We start from the raw sequence: 16,537 nt of genomic DNA, 5'->3' as shown, positions 1-16,537 counted from the left end.
AGCTCCACTGCCTGTTCTCTGTGCGCTGCAGGTGCCCTGACCAGCGTGGCAGCCTGGCCACGGGGACCACGGGCCCCAGGGGCACCTGGATTTGCACTGCAGCTGCAGGAGAGGGGCCTTGGGCTCTGCCTGCAGAACTCCCCTGCCCTTCTCTCCCCCACCACCCCTGAGCCAGGGGCTGCCCTTCCCTGGCTGTGGGCAAGAACTGATGCGTGGCAGATGATGTGGCAGGGACCGTTTCTCACCTGAGCAAGGAGAAGCAGCTTTTTATGAGGACCTGCAGCACGGGCAGCTAATTCGGGAACTGACTGTGGTGAGTGGAGGAGGGGTGGTGGCTCAAAAGCCTGGGTACCTTCCACCCCTTCCCACAGCGTGTTGGCTGAGTCCCCTGCAGCCCAGGGATCAGCTACAGCCCCCATGTCCTTCGGCAGCCTGCAACTGGAGCACAGTGCCCCTGGGGTAGGGATGGCCAGGCTGGACCTGGGACCCGCTCGTGCCGTGGCCAAGCTGCAGACAGCCCGCCTCAGCCTCCCCAAGCTCCCTGCAGGGTCCTGTGCCTCGCAGGAGGGCCTGTCGGGACAGCACTTGATCGCAGAGGCAGCTCCTTTCTGAGGAGCCTCTCGGCCTTGCTGTGCCCACAGCGGCTTCCTGTGGTCAGGAGCGAGTTCCCCGTGGCGTGCAGGGACTGCAGCACGCTCACCCTCCTCTTCCTCTTCGCACGAGACCAGGCTGGGGGCAGGCAGTATTTGGGGCTTCCAGGGAAGGGAGTGCAGCCTGGCACAGGCAGGGAGGGAACCCGTCCTGCCCCGGAGGATGCTGGGGATGGGAGAAGCATCACCGTGGCAGACCCTGGACGTGCTGTGCCTTGCCATGGACCTGCTCCAGGGCATGACCACCCCACATAGCTCAGCCGTGGGAAGGCAAGTCAGCAAAGCTCCCACCTGACACGCTTTTTCTCTGACTTCCTCTAAAAGTAGAATCGGTCTTGCAGTGTCCTGCGCAGGAGGGGGCTCAGCCCAAAACACCCATGCAGTGTCCAGGCTGAGCAGAGTCGAGCTGACCTGGGTTGTGCCAGCAATGGAGACGTGTGGTGGCACTTGGTAGTGGCACTGGTGGTGCTCTGTCCTGCTGCCTTTCCCAGTCACAAGGGCCAGACTTGGGGGTGGTGACAGGGTGGTCACCCTTCAGTGGGACTGCACAGAGCCCTGGGGAACCCCCACGTCCTGCAGCCTCTTGGGGATGCAGAGGCGTGGAGCAAGGCTGTGGGTCAGACAGGACTAGGCATGGCTGAGCGGGCTTCATTGGGTGGGACCCCCACAGATCAGGGCTGAGTGGAGGTTCCACAGTGGCAGTAGAGCCCTGGGTACACAGCACCGGACCCTGATGGTGCCAGGACCTGGTGGGAAGCAGCTGGGAGGAGCATCAGGGCTGGGAGCTTCCCAGCTGCAGCACAGCCATGAGCCAGTGCTGGCCATGGGTGCAGGGACTGGCAGGGAGGGGAGGAAGCACAGGAAATCTCGCAAGGGCTGTATGGTCAGCAGCGGGTTTCCTGTTCCTCCCCAGAAGCTGGAGCTGCACGGGGTCCAGACCACAGCAGCCCCGGCTCCAGCAGGACGCCAGCAGCAGTCCCACAGCAGGGACCTCACAGCAGACTCAGGTTGGAGGGCTTGTGCCCCAGCAGGGCGCTGGCAGGGACAGGGGATACCTTTGTAGGGTGGGGGGGTTCTCAGGCCTTGCCCTTGTCCCCTGGCACAGTCAAGGGCTGTGCCAGGACACATCCTGCCCTGCACAGGGAGGTACCCCAGCACTCTCCTGCTCCTGCTGTGCTCTTGCCAAGGGGCAGAACACCCCGGGACCTCTGCTGGGACTGGTTTGGCTCCCAGCTGCCCGAATTGGCTCCCAGTGGCCATGCTGGAGTCTCAGCTGCTGGGGCACATCCAGGCTCAGCAATTTCCTTTGGGGCTCAGCACCCTGTCCTGCTCCCGCTGGCTTCTCAGTTGTACCCTGGTCCCTGGGAGCTTCCACACTGCAGGCACAGGGGTGGCAGTGCCAACAGGCAGGACAGGCACAAGGACTGGTGCCCAACTGGGGTGGGGGGCACAGCTGTGCTACCCTCGGGAGCAACCCCATGCACAGCAGAGGTGACGCTGCTGTGTGTGATCCCACACTTCCTCCTCCCTGACACTGTCCCTGCAGGTTCCAGCTCCCACAGGGCTTGGAGCACTCACCCCACTGCTTTGAATGCACTTTGCAAGGCTGATTGTAGGGGGCATGGATGGTCTGCTCTGCCACACAGGCCAGGCAACGAGGTGGGAGGGTGTGAGACGCAAAGGGCCCTGGCCGCTGGTGCGGGCAGTGCGGGGCAGCAGCCATGACTCAGGCTGGCCCGGCACCCCACAGCCTTCCCCCACCCAGACGGCGTTGCCATGGGCTTCGGGCCAGAGCTGTGGTGCCCGCGGGGGCACAGCGCGCTGCTGCGGCTGCAGGACGGGGAGCTGCGTCTCCTGGAGCTGATGAAGAAGTGGATGTCACAGCGTGCCAAGAGCGACCGGGAGTACGCAGGGATGCTGCACCACATGTTCTCCCAACTGGAGAAGCAGGAAGGCACTGGGCAGCTCCGTGGTGACCACGGTGGCCAGATGGAGAAGGTAGAGGTGCTCCAGAGCAGGTGCTCGCAGAACCTGTTGTGGTGCTGGAGGGTGTTCCTGATGCGCTGGCATCCTGCAGACCTGGTGGGTGCTGGCGAGCCGGACGGAGACGCTGAGCCAGATCCTACGGCAGCATGCAGAGGAGCTAGTGGCAGGGCCGCTGGCCAAGCTGAGCCTGCTCATCCGTGACAAGCAGCAGCTGCGCAAGGCCTTCAGTGAGCAGTGGCAGCTGCTCAGCCAGGAGTACACCCGGGTATGCGGGGGCCAACAGGGGAGTGAGGGCACGGCCTGGCCCTGCTCCCTGACCATGTCCCTCCCCAGACGACACAGCAGGAGATGGAGAAGCTGAAGGCGCAGTATCGAAGCCTGGCACGTGACAGCGCCCAGGCCAAGCGCAAGTACCAGGAGGCCAGCAAAGGTGCCAGCCTGGCCCCCAGCTCCATCCCACTGCATCCCCTCCTGGCTCCCCTTGTGGGTCAAGGATGGCTGGAGCATCCTGCACCCCATGGGAATCATGGCCCAGCCTGGAGTGGGTGAGGGCTCTTGGAGTGGGCAGCATGGGGAGACCCCAGCCCGGCCTCTAAGGAGACGGGCAAAAGGCCGGAGGCTTTGGGACACCACACTGTGGTGTCAGGAGCATGTGTCACAGTGTGACTGCCCTAGCCTTGGTCGCCCTGCCTGCCCTGGGACCCTCTACCAGCCCAAAGCCCACTGGCCCCTGCCCCAGCCTTGCCAGGTGCTCTTGCCCCTCAGTGATGTGCTGCAGTGCTGGGACTGGTGGTGTGCTGGTGGTTGGTGTTTTCCACGGCCTCTCCTCACAGACAAAGAGCGGGACAAAGCAAAGGAGAAGTATGTGCGCAGCCTCTGGAAGCTCTATGCCCTCCACAACCAATATGTGCTGGCCGTGCAGGCAGCTGCGCTGCACCACCAGCACTACTACCAGCGAGTGCTGCCCAGCCTGCACCAATCCCTCTACAGCCTGCAGCAGGAGATGGTCCTCGTCCTGTAAGAGTCCTGCTCACCCCACTGCTTGTCTTGTTGCCCACTGCCCATCCCATGCCCCACTCCCAATCCTGCACCCCCCTGCCAGCCCTTCACCCCACTGCCAATCCCTGGGCACCCCCATGGCCCCCTAGAACCAGCAGTGCTCTTGCAGAAAGGAGATCCTTGGGGAGTACTGCAGCATCAGCAGCCTGGTACAGGAGGATGTTCTGGCCATTCACCATGAGATTGCCAGTGCCATCGAGGCCATTAACCCTGCCACCGAGTACAGCGGCTTCATCCAGAGCCACCAGTATGGCCCTGTGCAGCTGCAGCCTCCCTGCTGGGCACGGCCCTGCCACCCACAGTTGCTGGCAGCTGGAACAGGGCAGATGGAGGCAGAGCCATACTGGGTGCCCACAGGTACGACTCCGAGGTGCCACCAACTGTGTCCTTTGATGAGAGCCTGCTGGAGGAGACAGAGAGCCTGGCACCAGGGGAACTGCAGCTGAACGAGCTGACCCTTGAGAGCGTCCAGCACTGGTAAGTGGAGCTGGCCACGGGCAAGGGACAGGTTAGGGGCAGGGGCTCAGCATGCTGGCGTGTGTCTCTTGCAGCCTGACGTCAGTCGAGGAAGAGCTGGTGGCCGCCATAGAGGCTGTGAGCAGCAAGGAGCAGCAGGTGTGGGAGCTGAAGGCAGAGATCCACGATGAGGAGCAGGACTGGAGCCCTGGGAAGCGGTGAGGTGCAGTGGAGGGGGGGCGAGGGGCTGGGGCAGCAGGTACTGACCATGCTGTCCCCTCCCCAGGGTGCACTTGCTGAGCAGGCGGCAGGGGCTGCACGAGGCACAGCAGCAGCTCGAGGTCTGCCTCTGTGCCCAGGCCAAGCTGCAGGCACAGCGGGACCTGTTGGCAGGGAAGCTGGCAGAGCTGGGGGCCAGGGAGCCCCTGCCTGCCCTGCCTGTGCCGGAGGACCGGCAGTCTGTCTCCTCCACGGTGAGTCCTGCTTCCCACGCCCTGGGAGCAGAAGGGGTGGGGTCCTCCCCAGCTGGCACACAGCTTACACTTCCCACAGGAGCAGGAGCGAAGTGGGGCCAGTGCTCTGGAGACCCTCAAGAACCACATCACGGGTATCTTCAGCCCCAAGTACTCGGTGAGTCTCTGGGCACCTCCAGCAACCCTGCTCTCCACCCAGCTGGCCCTCCTGTACCACCCCCTCTCCTTTCAGGCCTCACAGCCCCCTCCCCTCCCTGTTCCAGCCCTTCTAGACTCTGGTCCCACCTGCCCTGGGCACAGCTTCCAGGCACTGCTGCTGCCCACCTCTGGTACGACTCAGGGATGGGCATGGCTGGGCTCACCCTGTTTCCTTCCAGCTGCCTCCCCCCGTGCCCCTGATTCCGGAGGTGCAGAAGCCACTGTGCCAGCAGGTCTGGTATCACGGGGCCATCCCACGCTCAGAGGTGCAGGAGCTGCTGACCTGCAGTGGGGACTTCCTGGTGCGGGAGAGCCAGGGCAAGCAGGAGTATGTGCTCAGCGTGCTGTGGGACGGGCAGCCCCGGCATTTCATCATCCAGGCTGCCGATGTGAGTGGTCATGGGCAGGGGGGATGGCCAGGACAACCCCACCTGAGCAGGCGGGGGTCCCTGCTGGGCACAACACCTCAGCATCCCTCCCTGCAGAACATGTTCCGACTGGAGGGGGACAGCTTCCCCACCATCCCGCTGCTCATCCAGCACCTCCTGCAGAGCCAGCAGCCCATCACCCGCAAGAGTGGTATCGTCCTGGCCAGGGCTGTGCCCAAGGTGACACAGGCAGTGGGCAGAAGGACTGGCCCCCCGAGCAGGGGCAGCCCTGCCTGATGCCTTCACCTGCCCAGGGCTTGGCTGGGAGCCCCAGACATGCTTCTCCAGCTAGATGGAGGGACTAAGGCCTGGGGGACCCTGAGGGCAGGGGAGCCCCTCTGGGGCTATCTGAGAGGGGGCTGCAGGGAGATGTGGGTTGGGGGGACAGCTCACCAGTGTTGCTTGCTGCAGGACAAATGGGTGCTCAACCACGAAGATGTGTTGCTGGGGGAGCGCATTGGCCGGGTGAGTCGAGGTGCTCTGGGGTCTACGGGACGGCCCAGCTATCCCCACAGGGGTCTGCAGAAGGACAGGGCTTGCCTTGGGCCACACGGTGAGCTGAGCCAGTGCACCTGTGTCTCGGCAGGGTAACTTTGGGGAGGTGTTCAGTGGCCGCCTGCGTGCCGACAACACCGCTGTGGCTGTGAAATCCTGCCGGGAAACCCTCCCACCTGAGCTCAAGGCCAAGTTCCTTCAGGAAGCCAGGTCTGTGTGGCCACTGTGCTTGTCTCGTCCTGTCCATCCATCCTTGGGGCTATTCAACCCCACTGGGTCTGCATCAGGGGATGTGCTGAGGACTGCGTCCCTGAGCCAGCTGGGTAGAACACCCTGGAGTTGATATTGGGTGGCCTGTGCCCAAGGCAGCTGTGCTCCTACACAATTACGGTGCTCATCCTTGTCCCCACAGGATCCTCAAGCAGTACAGGCACCCAAACATCGTGCGGCTCATCGGTGTCTGCACACAGAAACAGCCCATTTACATTGTCATGGAGCTGGTGCAGGGTGAGTGGCTCTGACCCACAGCCCCCAGGTACGTATGGGCGAGATTGCCAGGTGTGCCCAGGCACCCACCAGCTCCACAATCCGGGTGCAGGGGGGGATTTCCTGAGCTTCCTGCGCAGCGAGGGGCCCCACCTCCGGCTGAAGGAGCTGGTCAGGATGACGGAGAATGCTGCTGCTGGCATGGAGTACCTGGAGAGCAAGCACTGCATCCACAGGTGGGCCCTGGAAAGGCAGGGAGAGCTCCCTTGGAACCCTCACTGTCCTGGAGCCCCAGGAACAGCCGGGTGCACAGCTGATGGCTCGGGGCCGCCCCAGGGACCTGGCTGCTCGCAACTGCCTGGTGACGGAGAGGAACACCCTGAAGATCAGTGATTTTGGGATGTCACGGCAGGAGGAGGATGGCATCTATGCCTCCACAGGGGGGATGAAGCAGATCCCTGTCAAGTGGACAGCCCCTGAAGCACTCAATTACGGTATGGGGTGATGCTGGACACAGCCTGGCACCTCATAGCTCAGCTGGGAGCCAGGAGTCCAGCACTGTCCCACTCCCATGTCCCTGATCCTGGGGAGGAAGGCAGAGGTCCAAAGTACCTCAGCCCTAAGGAGTGCGGGCACAACCAGTCAGTGGTGACAGAGGCGCCCCAGCTGCCACCATCTGTCCTGCTCCATGTCCCCAGGCCGATACAGCTCAGAGAGCGATGTCTGGAGCTTTGGGATCCTGTTGTGGGAAGCCTTCAGCCTGGGAGCCATCCCCTATGCCAACCTCAGCAACCAGCAGACACGGGAGGCAGTGGAGCAGGGTAGGGGACACAGCCAAGCCTGGCTCCTGAGGGCCACTGCAAGCTGTGGGTCCAGCACAGTGGATGCAGTGTAGAGCTGTGCCCATGGGAGGGCTAGATGGGGCTGTGTGAGGTGAGGGACTGGTGGTCCGGGCTGCTATGTCCCCATCCCTGTTACCTCAGGTGTGCGGCTGGACCCCCCCCAGCAGTGCCCTGAGGAGGTGTACCAGCTGATGCAGCGCTGCTGGGAGTATGACCCCCACAAGCGACCCAGCTTCAGCACCATCCACCAGGAACTCATTGCCATCCGCAAGGGGCACCGTTGACGGGGGCACCAGGGGCCCTGGATCAATCCCGCAGCAGTGTCCCTCCCTTGGGCAGTGATGGTGTCCCTGAATCCATCCCATGGCAGTGCCTGGGGGCACAGTGCCTGGGGGCGCAGCAGAACCCTGCCCGGGCAGCACGTGCTGTGGTGCAGCTGTGGGTGCCTGTGCCCCTTTCCCTTTCCAGAGGCTCCCGCATGCCCTGGGCAGGGGTCACAGCACACACAGCTCCTGCCCAGCTTCATCCTGCTCAATAAACACAGGAGCTCTGCAGCTGCGCATCTGGAGTCTGTGAGGGGACATGGGTCTGTGCTGCACTGGGATGGGGCACTGGGAAGGGACACTGTAATGATGCACTAGGAGGGGGCACGCTGGGACAGGGTGCACGGGGATAAGGCACCAGAATGAAGTACCAGGGTGGGGCACCAGGACAGAGTGCACTGAGATAGGGCACCAGAATGAAGTATCAGGGTGGGGCAGCGGGACAAGGGCACTGGGATGGGGAGTACTGGGACGGGTCACTGGGACAAGGCACAGTGGGGTGGTGGAATGGGACAGGGCACTGGGACAGGGTACAGGGATGGGGCTCCGATCTCGACTCGGCCTCGCGGCTGGGAGGGTGGCCAGGGCTGTGGGTGCGCCCCGGCCGGGCCGAGCCCGGCGTTCCGGAGCAGCCGGCCCGGCCCCGAGCTCAGGGCCCGCCTCCCCCGGGGCCGCGCCCGGGCGGGCGGAGCGGCGGGCGGGGCCTGGCCTGGCCCATGCCGGCGATGTGAGGAGCCGGGTCGGGTCGCGGAGCCGCCGGGGGTAAGAGCGGAGCGCCTGCGGTGTCGCCGCCGGCGCCGGCCTGGCCTTCCCCGGCCCCGCCCCGGCCCGGCCCCGGCCCGGCCCCGGCCCGGCCCCGGCCCGGCCCCGCGGGGCTGCAGCGCGGTGGCTCCGGGCGCTGCTCGGCTCGGCGGGGCCGCGCGGCCTGTCCCGGCCCCGGCCCCTTCCCCAGCCCCATCCGCAGCTATAAATACTCGGCATCGGATTAAGCCAAGTAGGACGCGGGGAGGGCACTTGGAGAAGAAGGCAGGAGGCCGCGGTAAGGGGCTACGCTTTCCGACCTGTGCTCCCCTCCCTGTCTCCCGGCGCAGGTGAGTCCCTACATCCCTTCGTGATGAAGCTGAAGAAGCAGGTGACAGTGTGTGGAGCTGCCATCTTCTGCGTGGCTGTCTTCTCCCTCTACTTGATGCTGGACCGGGTACAACACGACCCTGCACGACACCAGAGTGGGGGCAACTTCCCCAGGGTGAGTTTGGAGGGGGCTTGGGGTGGGTGAGAGGGGCTATGGGATGACAAACAAGGACATTCAGCCAGGGAAATTCATGGGAAGCCAACCCTGGCCTCCCACCATTTGGCTGCCAGGGCCAAGGCTGGCTCCCCACAGCTATAGGTGACCTCCTGGCCCTCACCGTGACCTCTGTCCCCCCAGAGCCAGATCTCAGTGCTACAGAACCGCATCGAGCAGCTGGAGCAGCTTCTGGAGGAGAACCATGAGATCATCAGCCACATTAAGGACTCGGTGCTGGAGCTGACGGCCCATGCAGAGGGGCAGCCAGCATTGCCCCATCACCCCCTGAATGGCTCCTGGGTGCTGCCCCCTGAGAGCCGCCCAAGTTTCCTCTCCGTGTCCCCACAAGACTGCCAGTTCGCCCTGGGGGGCAAGGGACAGAGCCCAGACCTGCAGGTGAGGGGCTGGTGGCTCTGCTAGCACAAGGGGTCCATACCTGGGCATCTGTGGGGTCCTGGCTCAACTGTCTCAGGGGTCTTTCAGCCCTGCCTCCCACCCACAGATGCTGGCCGTGTACTCCCTGCTGCCCTTTGACAACCAGGATGGTGGTGTCTGGAAGCAGGGCTTCGACATCACCTATGAGCCCAACGAGTGGGACACAGAACCTCTGCAGGTGTTTGTGGTGCCGCACTCGCACAACGACCCAGGTGAGCAGCAAGGGAGGGGAAGGGCTGGCCCAGCCCCTGCTGCTCCATGGTTCTGGCAGGGAAGGGCTGGGCCCCCACAGTGACCCACATCTGTGCTGCCAGGCTGGATCAAGACCTTCGACAAGTACTACTACGACCAAACACAGCACATCCTCAACAGCATGGTGCTGAAGATGCAGGAGGACCCACGCCGGCGCTTCATCTGGTCCGAGATCTCCTTCTTTTCCAAGTGGTGGGACAACATCAGTGCCCAGAAGCAGGCTGCAGTGCGCAGGTAGGGCAGGAAAGAGCCCTGGGGACAGGAAGGCTGCCCTGACTGCAGTGCTGTGGCAAAAGGCCCTGCACTCCTCATCATGGGGTGTCCTGGCACTGCCAACAGCCTCCCAGTGCCACCAGATGTCAGAGCCACTGCAGTGAGGGGTGAGAGCTGGCTGCTGCCAGCACTGGGGTCTCTGCAGTGAGGGCTAAGGCCTGGGGGCGGCAGGTCTCACCCTGTGTCTCTCCTGTGCTCATTGGGCTGAGAAACTTGAGTGCAAGGCTCAGAACACCGTTGGAGTGGTGGGAGACCTGGAGAGCAGGACTGTGTGGTGGGACAGGGCCCCCTTGTCAGACCCCTGCCCCAAGAGGGCTAGGGATGGAGGACATAGCAGAGAGTGTTGTCCTGTGCAGGAATGCACTCTGGCAGGGGCCTTGGCTGGCACTGAGCTGTGGAGGGATGTGTCTCTGTGTGGAGTCAGCATGGCTGTGGGGGCTGGGGGTGGGCCTCAGGTGGCTGAAGGCAGGGGGACTCTGCCATGGACATGTGGCTCACGCAGAACTCTGGTCACATCTCGGATGTCCCCCTCACAGGCTGGTGGGCAATGGGCAGCTGGAGATGGTGACGGGTGGCTGGGTGATGCCTGACGAGGCCAATTCCCACTACTTCGCCATGATTGACCAGCTGATCGAGGGGCACCAGTGGCTAGAGAAGAACATTGGTGAGAGAGGAGCGGGTGCTGGACAGGCGGGGCACAATGCTGACTGGCACCCTGGCCCTGGCAGGACCCTCCTCGCAGGAGGTGGTGTTGGCTCAGCACAGGCTGATAGGTCTCTGTGCCTCCAGGTGTGACACCGCGGTCGGGCTGGGCCGTGGACCCATTTGGGTACAGCTCCACCATGCCCTACCTGCTGAAGCGCTCCAACCTGACAGCCATGCTCATCCAGCGTGTGCACTATGCCATCAAGAAGCACTTTGCTGCCACCCAGAACCTGGAGTTTATGTGGAGACAGACATGGGGTGAGAGGCTGCCAGGAAGGGACAGCAGAAGGGGCCCTATAGGGCAAGTGGCAGCAGGGAATGGCTACCAGCCACTTTCCTGTGCAGATGAGCTGAGCGCCAGGAGGCGATGGCTCTGTCCCATGGGACAGCCCCAGGGTGACTCCCTTTCTGCCTCTATGCCCAGCATGCTGAGGGAGGCTGCTGTGTCCTCTGGGCTCCAACTCTGCTCTGTCTGACAGCCGTCCTTGGGACCCCCTGCTTGGGCACAGGCAAGGGAGAGCCATTGCTGGTGCTCACCTGTCCTTGGTCCTACAGATCCAGACAGCAGCACTGACATCTTCTGCCACATGATGCCCTTCTACAGCTACGACGTGCCCCACACCTGTGGGCCAGACCCCAAGATCTGCTGCCAGTTTGACTTCAAGCGCCTGCCTGGAGGCCGAATCAACTGCCCCTGGAAGGTGCCTCCCCGTGCCATCACCGATGCCAACGTGGCGGAGCGGTGAGTGCGGCAGGGGCACATGGCTTCCGTCCCAGTGGCCTCTCCAGGGCCAGCCTCATGCCTCTACCCCCCCCGTGCAGAGCCCAACTGCTACTGGACCAGTACCGCAAGAAATCCAAGCTGTACCGCAGCAAGGTGCTCCTGGTGCCCCTGGGAGATGACTTCCGATACGACAAGCCGCAGGAGTGGGACGCCCAGTTCCTCAACTATCAGCGCATCTTTGACTTCCTCAACTCCCGGCCCGACCTACACGTCCAGGTATGTGCGAGGATCTCAGTGGGGCTGGGGGCACCAGGAGGCCACCACAGAATGCAGTCAGAGGGTGGGTAGTGCTGGTAGGGGTGATGGGAGCCCCCACTGTGGGAGCCCCAGCTCAGGGCCACATGTGCTGTCCTGCAGGCGCAGTTTGGGACGCTCTCTGACTACTTTGATGCCCTGTATAAGAAGGTGGGCATTGTGCCGGGGATGAGGCCGCCTGGGTTCCCGGTGTTGACTGGGGATTTCTTCTCCTATGCGGACCGGGAGGACCACTACTGGACGGGATATTACACCTCCCGGCCGTTCTACAAGAGCCTGGACCGGGTGCTAGAGGCCCACCTCAGGTGAGGGGCAGCAGACTGAGCTGTGGGGCATGGGGGGTATGCAGGGACATGGGTGAGGGATGACTAGACAGCATCTGGGAGCTCTGGCAGCCCCCAGTGCGCTGGGGTGTCCCAAGCGGTGCCAAACCTTTGCCCGGTCCCAGGGGAGTGTGTGCCCCCACTGGCATGTCCAGGCCAGCTCCTGCAGCACTGGGACACAGGGGCAGAGACCCTTCGTGACCCTGTCCCTGTGCAGGGGGGCAGAGATCCTGTACAGCCTGGCACTCGCCCATGCCCGCCGTGCCAGTGCCGATGGCAGGTACCCGCTCTCCGACTACGCCCTGCTGAGCAACGCCCGACGCAACCTGGGCCTCTTCCAGCACCACGACGCCATCACTGGCACTGCCAAGGAGGCTGTAGCCGTGGACTACGGAGTCCGGTGTGTGTGGGGGCTGGGGCACCCTCAGAGACTGTCAGGGAGGGGCTGGTGGGCTCAGGGCTGTGAGTGCGGCTGGGTGTAGGGGTCTTGTGGGGCTCCTCTCCTGGGGAGAGGTGGGAGGTGTTAGGGGGATGCTGGGACAGATGGGCGAATGGTCCTGGGTGGCTCACTCTGCCTGTGCCCCAGGCTGCTCCACTCCCTCACCAACCTCAAGCGTGTCATCACCAATGCTGCGCACTACCTTGTGCTGGGGGACAAGGACACATATCACCATGACCCTGCTGCGCCCTTCCTCAGCACGGTGAGCAGTGCCTGCCCCTGGCTCCCTGCACACCGTTATGCTGTCCCCATGCCTCCAGTAGCACAACTCCATGCAGGGGTGACTGGAGAAAGGGCCCCAGCCTATGCCTGTGTTCCTGGGCCCAGCTGGCAGGGGGTGGGCATACCCCAACTCTCACTGCTCCTCTCCCCAGGATGACACACGCCCCAGCCAGGACTCCCTCCCAGAGAAGACAGTGGTCAGACTGGACACTTCACCCCGGTAGGGCCTTATGCCTTGCTCTGGGGACTTGTGGGGCTGTGGAGAGGCAGTGAGGGAGTACCTGGAATGCTGTGAAGCCATGAGTAGATGCAGTGAACCTGCGGGGTAGTGTGGGGCATTGGGCATCTGGTATGCGGTGGGGCTGGGATGCCATCTCTGGGTGACCCCCTGCAGGTTCCTGGTGGTGTTCAACCCTCTGGAGCAGGAGCGCCTGAGTGTGGTGCCAGTGCTGGTGGACTCCCCGCATGTGCATGTGCTCTCCGAGGAGGGCCAGCCCCTGCCCTTCCAGCTCAGCGCAACCTGGAGCTCTGCCACCGAAGTGGTTCCTGACATCTACCAGGTACGGGGTGCCCCAGTGCCAATGCCTGCCCCATCCTCAACCTGCACATCCCATGTATGCCAACCTCCCATCCCTGTACACTGCCAGGACACTCTGTTGGCCCTGCTCTGTCCCTACCCCACAACACAAGCTCCCACAGCTGTCAGACTGCCAGGCCCCCATGCACGTGCCAAGTGGGGGTTTTGCCCAACCAACTCCCAGCCCATCCCCAGGCATGGGGGGCTGGCTCAGGTCCCCACACTGCCTGCAGGTGTCTGTGCTGGCCCGCCTGCCCGCACTGGGGCTGCGTGTGCTGCAGCTGCACAGGTCCTCGGAGGGCCACGCCGCACTGAGGTCCTCCACACGCCTGTACCTGAACGGTCGGGACCTGCCTGTGCGCAAGCCTGAGGCTGTGCCCCTGCACGTCTTCCCGGCTGCTGCCAATGACTTCTGCCTGGAGAACCAGCACCTGCAGGCCTGCTTCTCAGGGCACTCGGGCCTGCTGCAGGTGAATGTGGGGCTCTGGAGTAGAGGAGGGGAGGGGGTCACCATGCTGCCTTCTGCATTCATGGCTGTGCTGGTCCGCACCCACAGAGCCTACGCCGAGCTGGGGAGGAGCAGGGGCACAGGGTGAGCAGCGAGTTCCTCGTCTATGGCACCAGGACCTCCAAGGACAAAAGCGGGGCCTATCTCTTCCTGCCTGATGGAGAAGCCAAGGTACAGGCTCTGTCCTGTGAGCCAGCTGGCAGCTGTGCCTGCGGGACTGTCTTTAGGCAGCAGGCTCAGTGCAGCACTCCTTCTCCCCAGCCCTATGCCCCCAAGAACCCCCCGGTGGTGCGGGTGACGGAGGGACCCCTCTTCTCAGAGGTTGCCAGCTACTACCAGCACGTTCAGACCACGGTGCGGCTGTACAATGTGCCAGGTGAGATCCTGAGGTGGTGCTGGGGTGTCACTGGCCCAGGGATGCTACCTGTGGGGCCCAGCCCCTCACTGGCTACCTGCAGGGGTGGAGGGCTTGTCCCTGGATGTGTCCTGCCTGGTGGACATCCGTGACCACATCAACAAGGAGCTGGCCCTGCGCTTCAGCACTGACATTGAGAGCGACAACACCTTCTTCACAGACCTCAATGGTTTCCAGGTATGAGGCCGCCTGGGGAGGGACAGCACCTGCCCACAGCAGGACAGTTCCTTGGCACACAGCACTGGGCACTGTGGGAGCCACTTCTGGCCACTGACCTCTGTCCCTTGACAGATCCAGCCCCGCAGGTACCAGCGGAAGCTGCCACTGCAGGCCAACTTCTACCCCATGCCTGCCATGGCCTACATCCAGGACATGCAGAGCCGCTTGACACTGCTCACAGCCCAGGCCCTGGGAGTCTCCAGTCTCAGCAGCGGTGAGATGGAGGCCTGTGCCTTGGAGGCCTGTGCCTTGGAGGCCTGTGCCTTGGAGGCCTGCTGTGAAGCTGGGGCTCCCGTCCCTAGGGGATGCAGGGGAGGAGTGTGCTGCAGGCTGGGCACAGGGTGCCCTGGTCCTGCTGTCTCTCAGAGCTCCGTGCCATGGGGGTGGCTGGCTCCTGGTAAAGCCTGGGACATGGGAACCCACTCTTCACAGGCCAGCTGGAGGTGATCCTGGACCGGCGCCTCATGCAGGATGACAACCGGGGCTTGGGCCAGGGGCTGAAGGACAACAAGCGAACCTGCAACCGGTTCCGGCTCCTTCTGGAGCGCCGCACCACTGCCAACAAGGTGCCTGGGCTGTGAGGCCACAGGATAGGAATGCCCTGCCTTGGGATGGAGCAGGGCGGAGGCACCTGCAGAAAGCCACGCGTGATGGGATGCAGCATTTGCTCCCCTACTGTCCCATTGCGCTGTCTCTGGGCAGGGATAGGCCTGGAGCGAGGGGCATGGGGAGGGTGGGATGTGCAGTGGGATCTGTCCCTGTGGAGCCACGTTACCCATGTAATCACAGTGTTCTTGTCCCATCCCCTCACTGCCCTCTATGCTTGCGCCATGTCACCCATTCAGAGCTCCGGCTTCTTTTCCAAACTGGTCTCCATGTTTAAAGCCTTGGGCTTCCCTGGCACCAGGACTGGCAGCCCTGAGGTAATGGCCGGCCTGGCCCCGCTATCTCTCCCTGTCTCGTGCACTAGCTGCTAGCCACTAGCCTAGCCAGGCCCATAGCAGGTCTGTAGTCTGATGGGGTCCTGTTTGGGTGCTGGGGAAGGGAGTCCTACCTGGGTGGGGGCAGCTCTGGGTACCCTGTGGTTGCAGGCGCCTGGTCTCAGGGCACTGCTGGCACAGTGGTTCTGTGGGCCCTGCCCAGGCTCTGCCTGGCCCCACGGCTCCCCAGGCCTCTGCTGACCCATGTGGTCCTCGGCAGGTGCAGGATGAACGCCCCATCAGCTTCCCCTCCCTGCTGAGCCACATCACCTCCATGCACCTGAATGCCGAGGCCCTGGTCATGCCGGTGGCGCTGGAGAAGCCGGTCCTGCCAGCCCTGCGCTCCTTCGTTCCCCTTGCCACCACCCTCCCCTGCGACTTCCACATCCTCAACTTGCGGATGTTGCAGGCAGAAGTGAGCTACAACCTGGGGGTGACGGGACTCTGGGGGGCTCTTGCCCCGCTGTCCCCAGTGTTGTGCCTCACTCTCTGGCTTCCCCCAGGATGACTCACTACCCTCCACCGAGGCAGCGCTGATTCTGCACCGCAAAGGCTTTGACTGCAGCCTGGAGGCCAAGAACCTGGGCTTCAACTGCACTACCAGCCAGGGCAAGGTAGAGCTAGGATGCCCCACACCCACACTGGGTCAGGGCTAGGCTGGGCCTTGACACGGCTGGCATGCCACATGTCAGGCTGCCCTGGGCACAGTGCTGCACCAGGGACAGCACATAGGCCTCCTCTCTTCTCCCTCCTCTCTCCCCAGCTGGTCCTAGGAGGCCTGTTCCAGGGGCTGGAGCTGGGCTCCCTGCAGCCCACCTCACTGACGCTGATGTACCCGCTGGGCACGGCTTCCAACAGCACCAACATCTACTTGGACCCCATGGAAATTGCCACGTTCCGCATCCGCCTGGGGTAGTGTGTGGAGAGGGAGAGGAGCAGAGTGGCTGGGCAGCGCAGGAGCAGCACCAGCACTGCAGGAGAGTGGGGACAGCAGCACTGTGGTGGGTGTGGGCAGCAGGCATCAGACTTGCAGAGGCGTCTGCTGCCTTCTAATTTATTAGTCCCGCATTCTCAGATAGATTTTGGAATGAACTGCTCTGGCAGGGCTGGGCGGAAGCTGCTGAAAGTGGTGCCGGGTGGGCTGAGCACAGCTGGCAGGGGCAGCAGGCCAGGCTCTGCTGCTGCTGGTGGGATGGGCATCGCTGCCCTGCCATGTTCACAGACTGCCCAGGAGTGTGGCCACCCAAGTGGCTGGAGCAGGGGCCCATGCTGGGCTCCCCTGGCCTGGCAGGGCAGCATGGGGGCTGATTGGTGGTGTTGGGCAGTTGCCTGGAGAGGTGCTGTGGACTAGAGACTGAGCTCACCTGGAGCTTGTAGGAAACACGAGGCTGTTTCCAAGGGCCCCA

General features: G+C 63.5%; 2 protein-coding genes across 7 annotated transcripts; both read left to right on the top strand.

Annotated features, from left to right (window-relative positions):
* Positions 1-89: 89 nt before the first annotated feature.
* On the top strand, positions 90-7,610 carry FES (FES proto-oncogene, tyrosine kinase). Of its 3 annotated transcripts, none has more exons than XM_050309985.1 (19): positions 90-313; positions 2,401-2,648; positions 2,728-2,901; positions 2,970-3,066; positions 3,470-3,653; positions 3,805-3,942; positions 4,053-4,172; positions 4,247-4,369; positions 4,438-4,624; positions 4,704-4,781; positions 5,002-5,211; positions 5,308-5,430; positions 5,662-5,715; positions 5,837-5,955; positions 6,158-6,252; positions 6,344-6,467; positions 6,568-6,725; positions 6,930-7,052; positions 7,215-7,610. In XM_050309985.1, the coding sequence occupies exons 2-19, from the start codon at positions 2,427-2,429 to the stop codon at positions 7,355-7,357; spliced, it is 2,472 nt and encodes an 823-aa protein (XP_050165942.1). In that variant the 5' UTR covers positions 90-313; positions 2,401-2,426; the 3' UTR covers positions 7,358-7,610. The 3 variants fall into 3 exon arrangements, with proteins under 3 accessions (XP_050165942.1, XP_050165941.1, XP_050165940.1); XM_050309984.1 differs by lacking the exon at positions 90-313 and adding an exon at positions 1,569-1,657 and having other exon boundaries at positions 5,056-5,211; XM_050309983.1 differs by lacking the exon at positions 90-313 and adding an exon at positions 1,569-1,657.
* Positions 7,611-8,092: 482 nt separating this feature from the next.
* Positions 8,093-16,532, top strand: MAN2A2 (mannosidase alpha class 2A member 2). Of its 4 annotated transcripts, XM_050309364.1 has the most exons (24): positions 8,093-8,158; positions 8,488-8,642; positions 8,826-9,080; positions 9,187-9,331; positions 9,434-9,605; positions 10,181-10,308; positions 10,434-10,607; positions 10,905-11,091; positions 11,172-11,349; positions 11,491-11,693; positions 11,929-12,111; positions 12,298-12,412; positions 12,585-12,652; positions 12,827-12,992; positions 13,243-13,479; positions 13,566-13,688; positions 13,779-13,893; positions 13,976-14,109; positions 14,224-14,365; positions 14,584-14,717; positions 14,997-15,074; positions 15,352-15,546; positions 15,635-15,745; positions 15,895-16,532. In XM_050309364.1, exons 2-24 carry the CDS (start codon positions 8,511-8,513, stop codon positions 16,045-16,047), a joined length of 3,528 nt encoding a protein of 1,175 aa, XP_050165321.1. In that variant the 5' UTR covers positions 8,093-8,158; positions 8,488-8,510; the 3' UTR covers positions 16,048-16,532. The 4 variants fall into 4 exon arrangements, with proteins under 4 accessions (XP_050165321.1, XP_050165317.1, XP_050165318.1 ...); XM_050309360.1 differs by lacking the exon at positions 14,997-15,074; XM_050309361.1 differs by lacking the exons at positions 8,093-8,158; positions 14,997-15,074 and adding an exon at positions 8,286-8,390.
* The last annotated feature ends 5 nt before the right edge of the window (positions 16,533-16,537 follow it).

Source organism: Myiozetetes cayanensis, unplaced genomic scaffold (assembly GCF_022539395.1).
Source record: "Myiozetetes cayanensis isolate MyiCay16 unplaced genomic scaffold, myiCay2020 scf14, whole genome shotgun sequence".
Taxonomy (NCBI): domain Eukaryota; kingdom Metazoa; phylum Chordata; class Aves; order Passeriformes; family Tyrannidae; genus Myiozetetes; species Myiozetetes cayanensis.
Note: the sequence above shows the minus strand (reverse complement) of the source record. Positions and strands in the feature narration are given on the sequence as shown.